The sequence below is a fragment of the Penicillium cosmopolitanum genome (genome assembly GCF_028827165.1).
Source record: "Penicillium cosmopolitanum strain IBT 29677 chromosome Unknown utg000013l:1.0-859999.0:1.0-860633.0, whole genome shotgun sequence".
NCBI lineage: Eukaryota > Fungi > Ascomycota > Eurotiomycetes > Eurotiales > Aspergillaceae > Penicillium > Penicillium cosmopolitanum.
Window position 1 is genome coordinate 430,313 of NW_026622683.1, and position 18,966 is coordinate 449,278.

Sequence of the window (18,966 nt, forward strand, 5' to 3'; positions counted from 1 at the left end):
GGGAAACTTGACCCAGATGCCCCTGAACTCTCTTCTCTCCTCGACAACCCTGAAACTATCCGCCACCAACCCCTTGATTGAGATGTATCACACATTCCATTAACCCAACGCGTACTGATAAGCCGAGAGCATGCAATGTCGATCCTTGCAGGATGAACCTGCTACGGCAGTATCGGAAACGCATAAATACTCGGCTAAGCTTTCCTGGTATGCAGATCCTTCATTGTGGCGTCGAGGCCCGGCGTCGCGTCCAACTGAGGGACGTCAATCCCGTCGGGACGTCCCAGATGTTTGATTCACGTCGCAGATCCTATATCTGCGGTTCCCCATCAATCAGAGCTTACTGCGTATGATGTCTCACGCAGCAGTGAAATATGTTCCACAAGTTTCAGGTGCAGCTGGTTATCTTGATGCATGAGATTCCTGAGATAGGGGCGGTCGATCGCGATGGCAGCCAAAACATCCCCATCAAACACAGGGAGCATTCTTGGCGAACGCATCATTCATCATTTATCATCCCGGTTTTATTGCATACTTTATATGCGGTTTGAATATCGGATTAATTCTCATGTCGTCAGGATTCGTCTCTCGTGTCTTACATCTAAAGGAAGTCGACTTTGCGGTCGGCTTTGCTGACTTGTCGCCCGATTTCTTATCGAGACGATGCTTCACCCAATTCTTGATCTGAGCAGCTTCAACGTGACAATTACGTTTACAGGTGAGACCCGTTTTTCTTTCCCAATGAAGTCCTAGCTAACTTGACAGGACTATTCATTCTTGCTTTCGGGTTCATTTCCATCAAACTCAAGCAACAATGGTATCTTGGTGAAGCCTGTACGTTTTACGCGATTTGCTGAAGCAACGCTCGCTGACCATTCAGTGCCGTCGTTTGTGGTCGGCGCGCTGCTAGGCCCATTCTGTGCTGGCCTCATCGATGTCAATCGGTGGGTCGGGAAGGATGATGTGGGTGACGCTGCATACGTGAGTACTCCGACCGATCTAATTAATCTACATTGAATGATCCTGACAATCTAGGCTCTCACTCGTCTTGTGATTGGCATCCAAATGGTCAAGGTTGGCTATGAGCTGCCGAAACGATACCTTCGGTTACGACTGGTCGAGTTGACAATCTGCCTGCTTCCCTTGATGACGCTGCAGTGGCTACTCACATCTTCGTGCATTTTGTTGATGATACCCCACATATCTTTCGTGAGTCGCTTTGATTCGCTCCTCTAGCTGTCTTCCCAGCTAACTTCCCAGCTAACCGCGTTGATCATCGGATCTTGTGTGATCTGCATCGACCCGGTTCTATCTCAGGCCATTGCAAAAGGCCCGTTTGCCGACAAGTACGTTCGTCGACACCTGCGCGAGTTCATCTCAGCTGAGGCCGGAGGAAATGATGGCTTTGGATTCCCCTTTTTTAATATTATCGATCGCTCTCCTACGCTACGCCGATTCGCCAGCTAATGAAATATCCAAACGCGATTGGATTGGAGAGAAGGACACCGGGCGGTTTGGAGGGGATGTCAGTCGTGCGCTGGCACACTGGGCTGTGGAGGGCGTGCTATACATGATAATCATGGGCTCTGGTTATGGATTACTTGTGGGATTTCTCGGTCGAAAGGGTATTAATTTGGCTTCTAAACGAAGATGGGTCGACAGGGAGAGCTTCTTTTTGTTCCCAGTCGCTATTGGGGTATGTGATATGTGACCCCCATTCGAAATTGTACTCACCTAATGGCCTAGATGTTTGTTGTCGGCACATGTGGGTGTTTCGGATCCGACGAGACGTTGGCCTGTTTTATCGCCGGATGCGCATTGAATTGGGATGGATTATACCATTCCGAGATTGAAGCCCGGCACGACTCTTTCAACAACTCCATTGAGATGGTTCTCAACTTTGCGACTTTCATGTTTATCGGCGCAGTTATGCCTGGGACCAGCTGCATCTTCCACAAGTCACCGGAATCACTGTCTCACGACTCGTTACGCTGGGTATTCTGGTGGTTCTATTCCGCCGCATTCCAGCCGTTCTAATGGGATATCGCTTCATGCCGAAAGTTTGCAGCGGTTGGAAGGAAGCTTTGTTCATGGGATACTTTGGGCCAATTGGTAAGTGTAGCCCATTCGTGCCATGGGGAATCCGACTGACCTTACAGGCGTGGGTGCTATCTCATATGTCGAGTATGCCCGCCGTCTTCTACCAGATCCAGGGGAGAGCGATGAAGAAGTCAACCATCTGACTGCAGCAATGGTCCCGGTCGTCTACTGGCTTGTATTCTTCTCGATTGTTGTCCATGGACTCTCGATTCCAGTGTTAAACGGCATCTACAAATGGCTTCGGGTTGCGATAATTCATGATCATCCTGTGGAGGTTCTCATGCTCTCCGATAATGAACCCGTTCCCAACAACAGCGTCGTCCATCGCGAGTCGCACTTGGTGACGGTAAATAATCGCTTCTCGTGTATCTCTAGCAATAGTCGACCGAGCCACAACTGTGAAGACTCGGACATGGCTAGGTTACGGTATAGTCGAGATTGTGAATTATCGCTTGGTCGGCTTTCGTCAAAAGAGTCATCGCTAACTCAGGCGGAACACATTAGAGAAATTGTTTAGAAATATATATTCCCTTCAAGTTGTTATGTGGTAGTCGTTGTTACTGTAATATCACTGCTACTATATATATTCCCTGTTTTCGGCACACCCAAAGCAGTTATTGCCGGCTTGGTTTCACAAATTCATCTTGTCCTTGCACTAAAACTTGGAAGTCGCGATGCCTCGGCTCGAATGACCTAGAATTCAATCGTGAGTATTCCCAACAACGCACAGACTGGCTTGTTCCAGCACCCCGAGCGATCGGCATGATCTCATATGTACAGTCCCTCGGTCGGACGAACCCACATGCGGTGATCCACAACGCGACGCGGTTATAAACCCGAGCGCCCGCGGGGAATATCAATCCCAACAACTCCATCATGTCGTGAGCAATCATGCCCATCTCTCGTTATGCACACTGCTGATAGATAATAGTTCACTCATCACCACCCTCGGCCTCCGTGCCGCTCCTGGCCAAGCGGTCCCCAACCATGCCACCTCCTTTCTGCTGGCTAATTGGGTCCTCGCGTACGCCTTGATGAGCACGCGTGGAACGAAAATGCGCCTTGGCCTGGACCACAATGTCGCGCCCAGAGAGGATCTTGGCAAATACGGCGAAGCCGCAGTGCAAGCTGGCAAGATCTCTCGCAGCGCTTTGAACAAGTTGAAGCGACAGGAGGCAGCGCATGCGAATGCCGTGGAGGGCTTCCCCCTGTTTGTCGCAGCGAGTATGTAAATTCCGATTTTTTGAGCGAAATGCGCTAACTGGATAGTTCTTGCTGCTCTATTCGCCGGTGTTCCGACAGAGACTATCAACACCATCGGTGTCTGGTACACGGCGTCGAGATTGGCTTATAGCTGGCTGTACTCGCACATTGAGTCACCGGGACTGAGCTACTTGCGCTCGGTTGCTTGGTGGTCTGGAAACATTAGCTGCATCACTGGTCTGGTGCTGGCTGGAAAGAAGCTGTAGATGTTTGCGTCTGCGTGTACATTCGCGATGATATGTATAGAGCAGTAGCAGTGCAGTTTGAACGATTGCATGATAGCTGTTGCAGCTTCAGAACCTTGTTCGGTCGGAAATTCCATAGAAGCAAATTCCATAGAAGCAGAAAAAAGATAGCCTCGCAATGTCAAATGCTTTCGTGAGATACTCTTGATGAAACAAGTGTATCCCCGCAGCTCGCTGTCGTTGACCCCGCGATTGGTGGAGAATCTACTCTCAGCGCACAAATCATGACAACCAAGACGGCGCAATCAATCCCAGCCACTGAGAGCTAGAGCTGCCCATGCTAGCTCCCCTTAAGTTAAATACCAACCTCTTTGTAAACTTTACTCTACCCCATACCCAGTCATTTAACCCTCTCCGCATCCTTGGCATGCGGAGAACAATCGGCAGCTCTTCGGGCTTTGGCCCTGTTGATCTTGCTCAGCAGCCATGCCATTGTAAATTCCTACAGGCGGGAAATCTTCGTATATCCCCGCGTGCCAACACTTCTAGATTGATCCAGGGAAATATTTCTGGGATTGGCATCTAGTGAAGGTATTTAAGAGCTGCCCACGACTCAATTGCCTCTGTTACTGTCTGGTAAGCTATTTATCAGTTCTAACACGATGAAGGTCCTTGCAATTGCAGCTCTGTTTGCTGGGGCAGTCTCCGGCCTTGCCTCGAGCCATGTAATCCCCGGCGCGCATATTATCCCGGTAAAAGAGACCGCTGCTCTCCGCAAGGTTGGAGCTCATGGACAGAAGTACCCGGATCGCCGGACAGTCACAATTCGTGCCTCGAAGAATGAGAAGGATGATGTGTCGGCCGATTTCCTTTGGGGTATCAAGCAGGCCAACCATGGAGGGCGTTTGCTGCTCCAGAAGGGCAAAACATATATGCTTGGCAAAAAGCTGGATCTGACCTTCCTGGATAACGTCGAAGTCCAGCTGGATGGTGAACTCAAGGTAAAAAAACTGTCGACAAGGGACTGTGAAATTGTGTGCTAATTATCATTAGTTTACCGATGACATCGACTACTGGCAAGCAAACAACTTCTACTACTCCTTCCAGAAGTCGATCACCTTCTGGAGATGGGGTGGCAAGGACATCAAGATCTTCGGCAAGGGTACTCTGAACGGAAATGGCCAGGAGTGGTATGATGCGTTTGCTGGACTTGAGATTTTGGTAGGCGATTCCAACCTCTACCCGGATATAGTTATCATGCTAACACAGGCAGGACTCGACCAACACTTTCTATCGACCCATTCTATTCCTGACCGAGAATGCGACACGCGTCAGCGTCGAGGGCATCACCCAACTCAACTCACCCTGCTGGACCAACTTCTTTGTACAAAGCAAGGACATTTCTTTCGATAATGTGTTCATCAATGCCTACTCTACCAACGCATCCGTAAGTTATTTACTGCTTTGTCGTCTCCGCAATTCATTCAACTGACTGAGATAGTCTTTGCCCAAAAACACCGACGGTTTCGATTCGTTGAATGTGGATGGACTCAGCGTGACAAACACCAGAATCGACATCGGCGATGACTGCTTTTCCCCAAAGCCTAACACTTCCAATATCTTCGTGCAAAACTTGTGGTGCAACAACACCCACGGTGTCAGCATGGGAAGCATTGGGCAGTACGCGGGTCAGATGGATTACATCGAGAATGCGCATATCGAGAACGTCACTCTGCTGAATGGACAGGTGAGATTAAAAATACAAGAATTGCAACACTCCAGAGATGGGCGATGCTAACTTCAATAGAATGGGGCCCGTCTCAAGGCATGGGCCGGCCAAAACGTCGGATACGGTCGCATCAACAATATCACTTACCGCAACATCCATATCGAGAACACCGATGCTCCTGTCGTTCTGGATCAGTGCTACTTCAACGTGAACGCTACCGAGTGTGCTGCCTACCCCTCTGCGGTCAACTTCACCAACATCGTCTTTGACAACATTTACGGTACATCCTCTGGTAAAAATGGAAAGGTCGTCGTCGACTTGACTTGCTCACCGAACGCTGTGTGCTCGGGTATTCAACTCTCGAACATTGACCTTACCAGCCCAGCTGGAGACCCACCAGAGATTGTTTGTGATGGTATTCAGGGAGATATTGGGGTGGATTGCATCTCGAGTAATAGCACTAGCTCTTAGATAGATGGAAAGAGGCCTATTCATGAGAAATCGCGGGAAGGTCGTGTGATTACTACCGTGATTACGCGTTTTGAGTTGATTGTGGGAGGGGGCGATACTAAAATGTACATAAAAGTATGATAGTTAGTGGCCATTACATCCCCACAATAATTTCAAGTTCGCAAGCATTTTCAAGCGACATTATAAGCGCATCAGCTGTAGAATATTGATCGGACCAAGGGATCACTGTAAACAAATTCTTGATTCTTCTTCATTTTGCGACGCGTCCATGGGTACAGACTCAGTTTTCCAGGAAATTGTGGGGAGCTAGAAACGCCACCTCCGCCAAGTCGCCAAGAAGGATCAAGCATTATCCTAGCAGCCAGGCGACGAGGACATTATCAGCGATGGATTTGCGGAGATAGACGCCTTCTTAAGAAACTTTCTCAATTACGCCCCTTACTGCCCTCCTATCGCGATCAAAAGTCCTGCGCACTGATCATCTCCACACCCCACGATCTCCACAAGGGCAGAATTTATATCCGCTGCTGCATCTAGGCTCACAGACGACCAATAGAATCGAAACCGCGATACCAAATTGACCAATGGACCGCTACAAAGAATCATCTCCGAGGATTCTATCTGTCTTGTCCGGGGTGGAGATGCCCCCCCCAATTAGACCTTATCCCCGGACTATTCGGCGGAGAGCTCAGTACGAAGAAAGGGGGCTATAAAGGTAGACCCCCGTTCTTGTTTCTTGCAGATCTATTGCTAACACAGGAGCATCCAGGATGGAGAAAACAAGCAGCGATTCCCACCACGTCGAGGGCGCTAGCCCAAATCTTGAATCGGGGAAGACGGATGCTTTCTACGTTGAAGATCGTGTTGCTCATCTTTCGGAGGAACATCGTCAATATCTTCTTGCGAGACATGGCACACTTGATCTGGATCCGATCCCTGATATGAACGATGCGGATCCTTATAACTGGTCCACATGGCGGGTAAGATGAATCTTGCTGGAGAGGAAATGAGATAAGATGAGATAATAATACTGACGCGATGCAACACGATAGAAAACGCTTAATCTCTCCCTGGTCGTCTTCCACGCTATGATCGGTCTTTTCACGGCCGCGTCAATTCAATCTGCCTTCGTCAATATCTCGGCCGACCTCGGTGTTAGCATGCAGAGAACCAGTTACCTTGTCTCACTATTCATTGCCGTGCTGGGTGGTGCACCGCTTTTCTGGCGGCCCTTGAGCAACAGATTTGGTCGGAGGCCCATCTTTCTCATTTCATTGATCTGCGCCCTTGTTGGTAATATCGGTTGTGCGGAGAGTCACTCCTATGCCACAATGGGTCTTTGCCGTGCTATCACTGCATTCTTCATTTCACCCGCCGCGGCTATTGGTAGTGCAGTTGTCGCAGAAGTGTTTTTTAGGAAAGATAGAGCACGTTGTATGGGATATTGGACCTTGATGGTGACGATCGGTGTACCGATTGCACCCTTTTTGTTCGGATTTGCCGTCATGAGAGTGGGATACAGGTGGATTTATTGGACACTTGCTATTGTGAGTCTCAATATCCCCATCTAGGGCTGCTTAATATTCCAAAAAGCATTGTTGATACTAATGCTGTTCCAGGTCAACGGAATCCAGTTCATTGTCTACCTCTTCTTCGGCTCCGAATCCCTTTACCTTCGCAGGGAAACGGCCAGAAACAACGTCACAAGCGTGAAGGAGAGCATGTTCAAATTCCGACGCATTGATCCGGCACCTTTGCGATTGTGGGACTTCGTGCAACCACTCAGCTACGTCATGAAGCCTTGTGTGATGATTCCCGCCGCCGCCTACGCGATGATCTTCCTCTGGGGCAGCATCATGCTCACGATCGAAATCCCGCAGATATTCCCAGAGCAGTTCGCGCTGAACACCCAACAAGTCGGACTGCAATTCCTGGGTATCATTATTGGCTCAGTACTGGGTGAGCAAGTTGGAGGTTTGATATCCGATCGATGGATGCAACTGCGCGAGAAGAAGGGTGGACGGTACCCAGAGCCAGAATATAGGCTATGGCTAAGCTATATTGGTCACGCGTTGACAGTCTGTGGCGTTGTCGTTTTCTGCGTGCAGTTGGGCAAAGCTGGTGATAAGTGGAATATCACCCCGATCATTGGGGCAGCAATTGCAGCTGGTGGTAACCAGATTGTCACCACGATCAATATTACCTACGCTGTGGACTGCTACCGCACAGATGCGGCCAGTGTCGGTGTTTTTATCACATTTGTTCGACAAATGTGGGGGTTCATTGGGCCTTTCTGGTTCCCGCAGATGTTTGAAACAGTTGGATGGGGTGGTGGTGCGGGGATTGCTGTGGCTCTGATTTTTGGAGTCAGCATTGTGCCTACTGTTCTATTGCAATGGCGTGGCTCTAAGTGGCGTAACTAGACCACGGGTGGAGAATCTCAAGAGAACACAGATTTCGAGCCGAACCATGACTACTTTATAATATTGCTCACCTTTATTTCTCTCCATAACTACTGAATACATTGCTAGTGGGTTCCATAACCGTATAATCCTTACACTAGTATCGCTTAATATCATCCACGCGCGGATTGCTGCATCTCGATACAATTCAGGTTTGAAGCTTGAGACCCGGATGATTCAATAATTCAACAATTGAGAGTCATACCAATCCATTGAATACAATATCAAGTATAAACATCAGTCATTCCGCACTATTTACTCGAACAAAAACATTAAATATACACAGAACGCCACCTAATCATTTCTCATAAACATACCTCCCAGACATCTTTTCAGCTCACAATCCGGCAGTATACCTACCACCCCTCAACCCTCCGCATAGCCAAATTCATCCCCTCAACCGGCTTCGTCGTAACGGCACCAGCAACATGAATCTCCTGCTTAGGATCCTGCATCTCAAAAGCAAACCTCCCAACAACGCCCGCAACCGCACACCTAAGCTCAGCCCTAGCAAAATCCTTCCCAATACAAGCCCGCTGCCCATGCAAGAACGTAATCTGCGCAAAATTCGTACTAGCGCCGCCATTCTTGTTCGGCACGGATTTCCCCGTCTTGGGATCCGTATCTATCCACCGTTCAGGAAGGAAGTCTTCTCCAGTTTCGCCCCAGAAGAGCGGGGATCGGTTAATTGCGTAGGGGATTAGGAGGATTCGAGTGCCCTTTGGAACACGCTTGCCGGCGATCATTGTGTCGCGGATACTTTCGCGGATTGTAGCGGGGACGGTTGGGTATAGGCGGAGGACTTCTTCGCAGACACCGTTTAGTAGCGGGAGGGATTCGAGGTCTTGGTGGGTTATGGCGGTTGAAGCTGAGGGGATTTGGGCGCGGATTTCGTCGCGGAGTCGGGTTTGGTATGTTGGGTGGAGGGTTAGAAGGTAGCAGGCCCATGTTAGAGCGGCGGCGGTTGTTTCGTGCTGGAAGTAGTTAGCGATTGGAAGCCGGGCTGACGGTGGGCTTCAACTTACTCCCGCGGCGAGGAAAGTTAGCATCTGATCGACTAGCTCTTCGTCCGAGAAATCGCCACCCAACATCATGGTACCCAGGACATCTGCTTCGAGGTCCTTGGCCGAAGCCTTAGATTCGGCGAGAGAGGTCCGCTTCTCCTTGACGATGTCGTTGCAGAGATTTCGGAGGAATCCGGTCTCGTCGGCGACGACCTTGTTCAAGCGCCAGGGAACGCGCTGGGCAATCCATTGGGGTAGAATGAAGTTCATGGCGAGGAAAGCCATTTTCTCGGTTGTTGGTTCGAGGATTCGGAGGAAACTTTCCGCAACTTTGTTGTCTTTATTTTGAAGCGAGCGGAAGTCACGGCCCATCGCTACAGGGCCAATGATATCGAGTGTAACACGGCTGATCGGTTGGTTAGTATATCGAAACAGCAATAAAGGATGTGGATGGAAACATACCTCCCCCAGACACCCATCTCTAGCTTGCCGACTTTATCTTCTGGATTAGTTCCTTCCATCGGGTTTTCTGCGAGCTCTTTTTCCATTTCTTCCACTAGCTGGATCGTCTTCTCCCACATGAGGGTATACATGGCGCGGATGTTCTTGATATTGAAAGCGGGGGTCAGAGCCTTGCGCTGCTTCCTGTGGGCGGGGCCTTCGGAAAGAATGAGGCCAAAGCCCAGGATGCGGGCGAGGAAGTTGCGGGCACGCCATGGCTTCTCGAAGTCATATGTGTTTGTGCTCATGATATCGAGTAGTGCCTGGTGGTTTGTGGCGATGAGATAGCTTTGGCTAATGCTATCGCGCATGTGAATAAGGCCATCGTTGGGAATTGTCTTCATCCATTCCAGCGGGGTGCGGCCACGGGGCGAATCGAAAATAATCTTTGCATTATTGAAGAGGCCCGGAATTGTGGGGAGATGACGGAGAGGATTGAGGAAGAGGGGCCAGATGAGAAAGTTGTAGATTCCTGCGAATAGGAGATTGCTAGCCAAAGCAGCGAGGACGAGAGTACGGAAAGCAAAGTCGGGGAAAGATGAAGTGTTGGATGAGGTAGCCCTCAGCGATGGAGAGGGCTGAGAGGGCTGGTAAATTCATTTTGAGAGGAAAGAGAGGAGATGACAAGGGAAGAAAATCCGGGGGAAGGTCGAGAGAAGCTGGGGAGAACTGGGGAAGAGGAATTTTATCTTTTATCTAATGGCTCCACTTGGAGAATGGAGATGAGCATAAAAGGAGCACGGAGTATGTATGATCAAGTATAGGCATCCTGAATAGTAATCATAAAAATCATTGGTATAATGTGTTATCATAATCCCCTACGGGCATCCCATTCAGGTAACCAGGATGTATACACATCAAATAGCACAGAGCATGACAGTCCGATGATGTATGGCTGTCCCTTTGATGGTTGACTTTATGCGGCGCCCGGTGATATTCTACTACTTTAGGACTAGCGTCACCTAATATGGCTAGCGTATAAATAGAGTTGCAGGTTCCTGCATGTGAAAATGAGGGGAATTTCAAGAGCAGAAGATATTGTCAAAGGCAACCATGAACCGTTGAGCGCGGGGTAGAATAAAAATAAGTGTGAAGATGGAAGAATGGATGCATGTGAATGAAGATGGAAATGGTGGCATCATAATGTAGAGACTATCAATTTTATTCATTCTGCATTGTGGAAATGACTCATGTTTATTATGATCATACTTATTAAAGTTGTTAACAGTCAAATTGATAGTCGCACAGATCGTAGGGCTGAACACGACGGTGTAGTACAACATAAATTACTCCAAGTATTTCTGCCTTAATATTTACTGCATTATATACTATGCTTCGCCGTCTACTCCGCCAACTCAACCAACCAGCTCTTAACCTTCTTCCCTGCGCAGTCTCCGTCGCATCACCAAGGTACAAGTTATAAATTGGCGCAACATGGCACTCGCGATGTCCAACAAACAATTCCACCCGTTCAAACCCTTCCTTAAACTTCGCCGCAAAGTCCAGAATAATCGGAAGTAGAATTTCATTACCGCCACCCGTGATGAGGACCCGATTGACAGGGAAATCCTTAAACCACTCGACCGGCGCATTGGATAGATCGGTATAATTGTCCCGCGGACTCTTGCCAATGTATGCGCTAGCCCAGGGTTGCGCGACGGCTTGGGTGATTAGGTCACCACCGTGGTATATCTCCTGGTCGGGGAATTCGGTGTCGAGGAGGGTCCATGGTGCGATCATGGCTGCGCCAGCGAGTTTGGCATTGTTGGGCAGGGGAAGGGGTTCGATTTGAGGGTGTGGGTGGGCGAGGTGGGAGAGTACACCGCTGACGAGGTTTCCGCCTGCGGAATCGCCGCCGAGGAAGATTGTATCGGGGGATCGGCCGGTTGAGAGGATGTAGCGTGCTGCGGCAACGGCCTGTTTTAGTTGGGTTGGGTATGTTTCGGTCGGGGCGAGCGTGTAGGTGAGGGAGAAAACGGCGAGGGATTTGTTGGAGGTCTTGAGGGTCTGGACGAGCTGGGCGTAGAATTTGAAGTAGCCAATGTTGGCGGGGAGACCGAATCCGCCGCCTGAAGACACGTTAGCATTGCATGATTGCATGTCAGGGGGTTATGAGCTTACCGTGATACCAGATCATCACATTGGTTGCATCGCGATCACCGATCCAGTGGCCAAGCGCGCCATGTTCCAGCTGGACTGTCTGTGCTTGAATGCGGGCCTTGCGGGCGTATTGTTCGTAGACTTTGTTGGACGTGGGCGTGGCATATTGCATTTGCGCCGGGGTAAGGCGTGCGGTGACCTTGCGCATGACGGCATAGCCGATGTGAAGGAACAGGGTTTTGGCCTGTCGCTCGGTGCGCCAAAGGCCGGTTATAATTCCATAGAAGGCAGCGAGGGTAATGGAGGCAATCGCTGGGAGGAAGTCCAGCTTCTGCTGGATGGTGAGTTTGACAGACATGGCGACAATGATATCAAGCAGAGCGAGCGATGGAGGCTGCGCAAAGGTCAATTGCGCATCGGTGAAGCAATCGAGGCGTATAAGGACAGCGGCAGAATATAAGATAAGACCTCGGCCCTGACCGAGGTGCAGGGTGGAGGTGGAGGCGGAGGAAGGACAACATCCTCGGTGGGTCAGTGTGAAAGCGAGAAAAGAAAAGTGTGGAGGAGTTCGCACTCCTATCCACTTTCAGTAAGGATGGACATACACCCCCCTACCGAGGTACCACAGCATTAAGCAGAGTGTGCATAATGTTGTGAGTGTCGAATGGTGGTATTGATTTAATGAGATACATCATTATTTTACTCTGTACTGTAAAGGATGAAAAAGTAGCGTAGAGGGGAGAAGGGGGTCTATAGATCGGTATGTAATATACGGTGTAACATAGGATACGGCCACATTATCGTGGACGATACGGTATCCAGCTGACAGTACGAACGAGAAGCCCTAAAATTTTCAACAATCCGAGCGAAGTATGGGAAGCATATGATATATCGAATAATATGGAATAAACAATACTCCGTAGATATCACAAAGTCCTCCTAGTCCTCCGATTTAGTACACGCCATCATCTGATACTCACAAGTTCCCCAACATTGAGTCCATGCAGAGAGACCCACCGATCGCCGTGAAACCGAGGCATGTGAGGGTCTTCGTTTAGCAGTGCCATACGAGCAGAGATTATAAGATTAAAGACGCTCTCATCTTCACTCCTCCACTCCACTTCTCCCCAGTATCTCCCCTCTCACCTTTTGTCGCCACCATGAATGGTCACGCAAATGGTTCTGCTGGCTCTGCTGCCACCGACTTCGACGTGATTATTGTCGGCGCTGGTATCTCCGGTATTAACGCCGGATATCGCGTGCAAGACCAGCTGCCCGGTTTCTCCTACTCCATCCTTGAGGCTCGCGATGACCTTGGCGGTACTTGGGATCTCTTCAAATACCCTGGTATTCGCTCCGACTCCGATCTCTTTACTTTTGGTTTTGCCTTCAACCCATGGGACCGCAGCAATCCCATCGCTGAGGGCAGCGCCATCAAATCCTACGTACGCGACACCGCTGAAAAGTTCGGCATCGCGAAGAACATCCGTTTCCGCAATCGCCTCAATTCAGCCGATTGGTCTTCTACCGAGAATGTCTGGTCCTTGAACGTTGACGCAGATGGTACCCCGACCACTCTTCGCGCCCGCTTCGTCATCTTCGGAACGGGCTATTATAATTATCACCAACCTCTCAAGGCCAACATCCCCAACCTGGATGATTTCCAGGGCCAAATCATCCACCCGCAATTCTGGCCCGAGAACCTCGATTACACCGGCAAGAAGGTCGTCATCATTGGCTCCGGCGCCACGGCTATAACTCTCCTCCCAAATCTCGCGGAAAAGGCCGACCGCGTCACGATGCTCCAGCGCAGTCCCACATATATTCTCTCCCTGCCCAACCGCACCAATTCCCGCTGGCTCGCCTACCTACTCCCTTCGTCGCTGTACCACCGACTGCAGCGGTTTATCTGGATCTACACCTCGCGCATCTTCTTCCTCTTCTGCCAGCGTTTCCCAGGATTTTCCCGCTGGATCTTAAGGCAGAATGTTTCCCGCCAATTACCCTCTCACGTTACCCACGACCCCCACTTCAAACCCCGCTATAACCCCTGGGACCAGCGATTGTGCGTCTGCCCGGATGGTGATTTCTTCCAGAGTCTACGCCGGGGCAAAGCCGATGTTCGCACCGACACAATAAAGACGGTTACTAAGCGCGGCATCGAGCTCAACTCGGGCGACTCATTGGACGCGGATATCATTATTACCGCGACGGGTTTGCAGTTGCAGATTGCGGGTGGTTCGAATCTCACTGTTGACGGGAAGAAGGTCGAGATCGGATCCAAGTTCCTTTGGAACGGGGTTATGTTGCAGGATCTTCCGAATGCTAGTTTCATTATTGGTTACACGAATGCCTCGTGGACTCTTGGCGCGGATGCGACGGCCCAGTTCATTACTCGTCTGCTCCGCACTATGAAGGAGCGGAATCTTGTTTCGGCCACGCCCCGCATGGGTGTTAACGAGGAGAAGACTCTTGAAGAGCGTCCTTTGTTGAATCTTAACTCGACTTATGTTACGGTCGCTTCGAAGCATTTGCCCATGGCGGCTGATAAGGGACCTTGGCAGGCACGTGATCACTACAGCAAGGATATCAAGTTTGCGACGAACGGCGATTTCGAGACTGGAATGGATTATGTCAAGGGGATGTGCAGTTGAGGCCTAAACTGGCTTAGATTGGCTTGGTTTGGTTTGGTGATTGTATATGATTTGTTCGGATATACCAGTTATGATTGGCGTTTGGTTTGTATATTTTAAATGGTTTGGCTTGACTCAAGTGAAGTGCGGCCATTTGCCAGTGGTGAGTCATTTATATCCATTGATAGAGTGAATATAGCATTTTGAACACATACAGCGGATTGTCTCTTCGTAGTAGTACCACCTAGTAACTAGTGAAGCAGGGAGAAATGCTCGAAGTGGTACGATCAGAACGTGCGAGTTCCAAGTTTGAATGGGACATGGATATGATGGCATGGGCGCCACAACCATCACCATGTAGCGCTGTGGTAGACAGCAGGATAAATTTCGAGATAGGAAAGTGTATAGTGGCATTGAAGCTATTCCTGTTCTCTATAACGAAGGCCAGAAATCTAAATGGAACTAGCCTAATATTGTAGTTCTTACCAATCACCGTTTCTCCTATATCAGCCCCTTCTCCCATTACATTAGTTATAGCCGCAACCCGTCCAGTAGGTTGGAGAGGGCATTTAAGCTGACCGCCCTAGAGGTCTGGCGTGTTTTATGTTTTTTTTTGATCTCTTAACTTCCGGCGCAACCCATGGCTTTAAGTTCTTATAGTCAAGCATAAATAATGACGTAACGTGCCAGGCGCTTGTTAAAACAAACAGAAATGGGCTTTTTTTCCTAATTTCAACAAAAGAATTCTCAGTCATAAACTTGAAGTTTTCGATCACGATGCTAGTGGTGAACCAAAGTCGCCCCACTGCTGAATGGCCAAAATGTTTGTTATGCGGAGTACAGATGCCAGGACGGAGAGTTCCAATGACATACTTTCCATTTAATGCGAATATGTTATCGGCTTTTTGTGATCGAAAGAAGTGGAAAACTTCCTACAAGAACTACAGGAACCATGTCATGGTTTCTTCCAAAGAAGTCGAAAGTACATATATCGACAACTCTCCACATTTGAGTTCCCACCTTTTCCGCGCGAGTGAGTCTGTTTTGGCCATTTAGTTTATTGTCATTCAAGTTGCTGATCTGTGTAGTAATCGAAGAAACAAGCTCCAGGTGCCGTCTATCGGGGATAAGTCTGATGAGCGGCTGCCATTATTCGGACCCAGGGGCCTATTACGTCCCCACGGACCCTGCTATGGCTTGTACCAGCAGCAAGATTGACTGCCAATTTGACAAAAAGAAATTTACTAGGTTTTCACCTTTGAATATCGAGCGAGAAAAGCCGGCTGAATATGAAGGCCGAGTAGTTGGATATGTTGTCCATGCCCACTGTTGGACACTCTTTGGCCATGTTCTGGAAACAGAATTCACAGCATCAAAACTGTCAGAACTCGCCGCAGCGTCTCGGAAGTACTGGCTTCAAGGAGATGGGAAAGTTGACAAATTCCACATCAAATCCCTTTGGCCAACCGGGCTCCAGGTCGAACCTTATCAAAGTCCCCTATTTCTTCCCGCAATAGGAGATATCATCGACCGGTTCCAATTCCTATCGTTCACAAGACCAAGAGTCGCTTCCATATTCAGTCAATTACCTATGGATATTACTGTTTTGATTGCAGATTTGGTTTGCCCCATAAGATATAACTTTGACGATGTCAGGGATACGGAAAATCTGGTTTCTATATGTCAGTGGCAATTGCCCCGATCTTTCTGGAGCCTTCGGTTGAATGAGAACACACTTTTTGAGTTAAATTCCCTCAGAGGGTCCAAGGCTTTACTGGATTGGCAGCTACTCCGTCTCGCGCTGATGAGACTTGTTGCTGATGAATCTTCATATGTGTCAATTGGTCTTTCGATCCGGGCGCGGGCAATGGAAAGGATGAATGGTATCAAAAAGATGTATCTGACCGATGAAGAATGCCATCCTTAGGCTGCTTTTTAAATGTTTGCTTTCAAATTTGCTGAGAGGTTTACTGTATTCGAGATAATTGAAAAATAGAAAACGGATCGTAGAAGTCTTCGATACAGAAAGGAATATCATTATTATCGTATCTCAATAACCCATGACTGGGACAGCCTAATAATTATCCTTTTTCAAACCCCCCTGAATTAAGTGTTTTTAAAACATATCACCGATCTACCTTCTCTCCGTATCTTCTTCAGCTCTTGCCTCAAATCCACTGCCAGTGGGCAGCATGTTGAGCTGATCTTCCTCGCGATCCAACTTGTAGTTGGTCAGCCAGAAGCCAGCGCAGCCGATGAATGCAAGAATTGCGGTAAGGGCATAGTTCCAAACAAGCAGAGGGTCGGCAGACAGTCCAACCATTGCCTGTCCGATAGCGGCAGAAATGGCGTTCATGAACAGTGCCACGGCCTGCACGAGGGAACGCATGTTCTTCGGGGCTTTGGTGAAGGCATATTCAAGGGATGTCACCGACGCGAAAATCTCAGATAGACCACCGAGAATGTAGGTCAATGCCTGAACCCAAACCGAAATGTCACTATATTTGCCCTCGACCTCCAGGCAGTAGTTGGCTTCCTTTCCGCAAGGTCCAACCTTGTAAATGTAGTACTGGGTCACGGTTGCAACGATCATACCAAGACCGGCAGCAAAGAAACCAGCTGTGATTCGCTTAAGCGGGGTGAAGTTGAATCCCATTCTGCGAAGACCTGGATAAATGAAGCGATCCATGATGGGGATGAAGATGATCAAAGCAAATGGGTTGAGGTTGTTGACGATGTCGTTGGGGACGCCACCCAATCTCATGGTTGCGGCTTGGGAGGTTAGGTTGTTCAGCATTTGGTTGTAGGCTAGCCAGTACAGCGGATACCAGAGGAAGACCTGGCAGGCTTTGAGACCTCGGCGCACCTCATCCACCCACGCATCATCGAAGGTCATCCACACAGGCTTGTTCTCGCCCAGTCTGCTCGGCTTAACATGGTCCCAGAACTCACGGTCGTTGCCACCGCTGTTGCTCTTGAACCAATTGATGGGGTTCCAGCTCCAACGACCCTTCATCGCGAGCCTCCAGAGACGGAATGCCTTTCCGTAGACAGAGCCAGTGGGTTGGACGAGGTTGTAGTTCTTACGGCAAAGGATGAGCACCAGTGGGCAAAGGCAGAACATGCAAGTGGGAAGCAGGTAAGATAGCCAGAAGCCGATGTAGCGCTCTGCATAAACCATGCTGATCTGACCGGTCAGAGAGCCGATATTGATCATGAGGTAGAAGTAGAGGTAGATGCGAGCGATAGTCGCAGCAGGGTCGACAATAACGCGTTCGCCACTCTTCAACGTCTTAATGTAGGGCTTCTCATCCGGATACTGCTCTGCGATGAGGGGGAGATGTTGGATCTAAAAGGTTAGCAATGTCGGTGCAAAGTATCTTTATTCGAGAGACTCACTTGAAACCACCGGTTCCGATGCCCATAATTACCAGTCCAATAGAGAAAGCACCAATCGAGCCACCGGGCTTAGAAATAACCTGGGGGATGGCTGAGATGATTAGGATAGTATGACCGACTAGAGCGCAGGCGATGGAAGCAAAAATAGTGCGGAAACGACCCCAGTATTGATCAGCAACCCAAGCACCAGCGAGGGGCATAATGTAGGACCAAAACTGGTTGACTGTTGGTTTAGAAGAGTCAGCTCTGTCTCATCATGGCCTTGATGTTTATTCGTGATGCTAAAACTCACACAACGTTAATCCAGTTGAGGCACGTTGCCCCATGCCCAGAGCACCTGGGACACCATTGGAGAAATCAGTTGTGAGAGCACCGGAGGTGGAGCCTGGGGGCAAAGGGCGCTGAATAAAGTTGACGACTGCGGAAAGTTAGTACCGACTTTTACCGAAGTGTTTTCACTGGTCTGCGCTTACAAACTGCTGTCGTTCCATAGTAGGAGAAACGTTCGCACAACTCGACAAAAGCGACGGTAAACGTCTGCCAGGGTAGCTTTCCAGAGACACGACGCAGGGTGGCCAACTCCTCATCGGTTGGGATTGTCTTCAAGTCATCGTCGTCACCGACATATGATTGGGAAACAGGCTCAATGCTGAAGTCCTGCTTCTCACTGACGGCGAGGTTGTGTTTCTCGTCCACGATGTCGTGGGCGATGGCCTTGGATTTGGCAATCTCGGCCTGGTCGACAGGGTCGGAGACATTCATCGCAGGCAGATGTGCACTACTCAGTGCAAAACAGTATCGTGAAGTGCAAATAAAAGTGGTTGCAATGCGAGAATGCGACGGATGAGGAGAAGATCAGAGGGAGGTGGGCTTGGAATGCTTTTAAAGTAGACCAGGAGGTGCGGCACAACTCGACCAGCCACCACGGTTTAGCATCAGTCTAGTGCGATTTCAGCTTGTGACACCAATCTCGAGTGGCCATATTTTGTCTCCCCAATGTGCGTCTTAGACTAGTCCATGGTCGCCATCGGTCGGGCCCCCCCCAGCGGCGTTGTACTTCGAATCTAGCCAAGCCAGGCACCGTCGGTATCCGCTTGACTTTTTCCTTTCATGGCTTGC

The 18,966-nt window shown here is 49.4% G+C and overlaps 9 protein-coding genes across 9 annotated transcripts; 6 read left to right on the top strand and 3 right to left on the bottom strand.

Annotated features, from left to right (window-relative positions):
- Positions 1 to 663: 663 nt before the first annotated feature.
- Positions 664 to 2,037, top strand: N7509_014140 (Cation/H+ exchanger; the record flags this gene model as incomplete). The annotated part of the gene is given in 6 exon segments (XM_056638777.1): positions 664 to 699; positions 766 to 981; positions 1,036 to 1,209; positions 1,261 to 1,334; positions 1,348 to 1,696; positions 1,747 to 2,037. 6 exon segments carry the CDS (start codon positions 664 to 666, stop codon positions 2,035 to 2,037), a joined length of 1,140 nt encoding a protein of 379 aa, XP_056480766.1.
- Positions 2,038 to 2,090: 53 nt separating this feature from the next.
- On the top strand, positions 2,091 to 2,617 carry N7509_014141 (uncharacterized protein; the record flags this gene model as incomplete). Its single annotated transcript, XM_056638778.1, has 2 exons — positions 2,091 to 2,112; positions 2,160 to 2,617. 2 exons carry the CDS (start codon positions 2,091 to 2,093, stop codon positions 2,615 to 2,617), a joined length of 480 nt encoding a protein of 159 aa, XP_056480767.1.
- A 359-nt stretch (positions 2,618 to 2,976) lies between these two features.
- Positions 2,977 to 3,569, top strand: N7509_014142 (MAPEG family protein; the record flags this gene model as incomplete). The annotated part of the gene is made up of 3 exons (XM_056638779.1): positions 2,977 to 2,981; positions 3,032 to 3,324; positions 3,370 to 3,569. The coding sequence occupies 3 exons, from the start codon at positions 2,977 to 2,979 to the stop codon at positions 3,567 to 3,569; spliced, it is 498 nt and encodes a 165-aa protein (XP_056480768.1).
- Positions 3,570 to 4,210: 641 nt separating this feature from the next.
- On the top strand, positions 4,211 to 5,748 carry pgxB (uncharacterized protein; the record flags this gene model as incomplete). Its single annotated transcript, XM_056638780.1, has 5 exons — positions 4,211 to 4,549; positions 4,602 to 4,769; positions 4,822 to 4,995; positions 5,050 to 5,295; positions 5,356 to 5,748. 5 exons carry the CDS (start codon positions 4,211 to 4,213, stop codon positions 5,746 to 5,748), a joined length of 1,320 nt encoding a protein of 439 aa, XP_056480769.1.
- Positions 5,749 to 6,518: 770 nt separating this feature from the next.
- Positions 6,519 to 8,171, top strand: N7509_014144 (uncharacterized protein; the record flags this gene model as incomplete). The annotated part of the gene is made up of 3 exons (XM_056638781.1): positions 6,519 to 6,728; positions 6,801 to 7,295; positions 7,368 to 8,171. The coding sequence occupies 3 exons, from the start codon at positions 6,519 to 6,521 to the stop codon at positions 8,169 to 8,171; spliced, it is 1,509 nt and encodes a 502-aa protein (XP_056480770.1).
- A 395-nt stretch (positions 8,172 to 8,566) lies between these two features.
- On the bottom strand, positions 8,567 to 10,026 carry N7509_014145 (cytochrome P450; the record flags this gene model as incomplete). The annotated part of the gene is made up of 3 exons (XM_056638782.1): positions 8,567 to 9,184; positions 9,236 to 9,620; positions 9,677 to 10,026. 3 exons carry the CDS (start codon positions 10,024 to 10,026, stop codon positions 8,567 to 8,569), a joined length of 1,353 nt encoding a protein of 450 aa, XP_056480771.1.
- A 910-nt stretch (positions 10,027 to 10,936) lies between these two features.
- Positions 10,937 to 12,335, bottom strand: N7509_014146 (lipase/thioesterase family protein; the record flags this gene model as incomplete). Its single annotated transcript, XM_056638783.1, has 2 exons — positions 10,937 to 11,784; positions 11,837 to 12,335. Coding segments are annotated over 2 exons (1,347 nt in total), but the record flags the coding sequence as incomplete, so codon positions are not given.
- Positions 12,336 to 12,975: 640 nt separating this feature from the next.
- N7509_014147 (flavin-containing monooxygenase) lies at positions 12,976 to 14,469 on the top strand (the record flags this gene model as incomplete). The annotated part of the gene is made up of 1 exon (XM_056638784.1): positions 12,976 to 14,469. One exon carries the CDS (start codon positions 12,976 to 12,978, stop codon positions 14,467 to 14,469), a length of 1,494 nt encoding a protein of 497 aa, XP_056480773.1.
- Positions 14,470 to 16,582: 2,113 nt separating this feature from the next.
- N7509_014148 (uncharacterized protein) lies at positions 16,583 to 18,609 on the bottom strand (the record flags this gene model as incomplete). Its single annotated transcript, XM_056638785.1, has 4 exons — positions 16,583 to 17,797; positions 17,880 to 18,070; positions 18,140 to 18,265; positions 18,321 to 18,609. The coding sequence occupies 4 exons, from the start codon at positions 18,607 to 18,609 to the stop codon at positions 16,583 to 16,585; spliced, it is 1,821 nt and encodes a 606-aa protein (XP_056480774.1).
- Between the last annotated feature and the right edge of the window lie 357 nt (positions 18,610 to 18,966).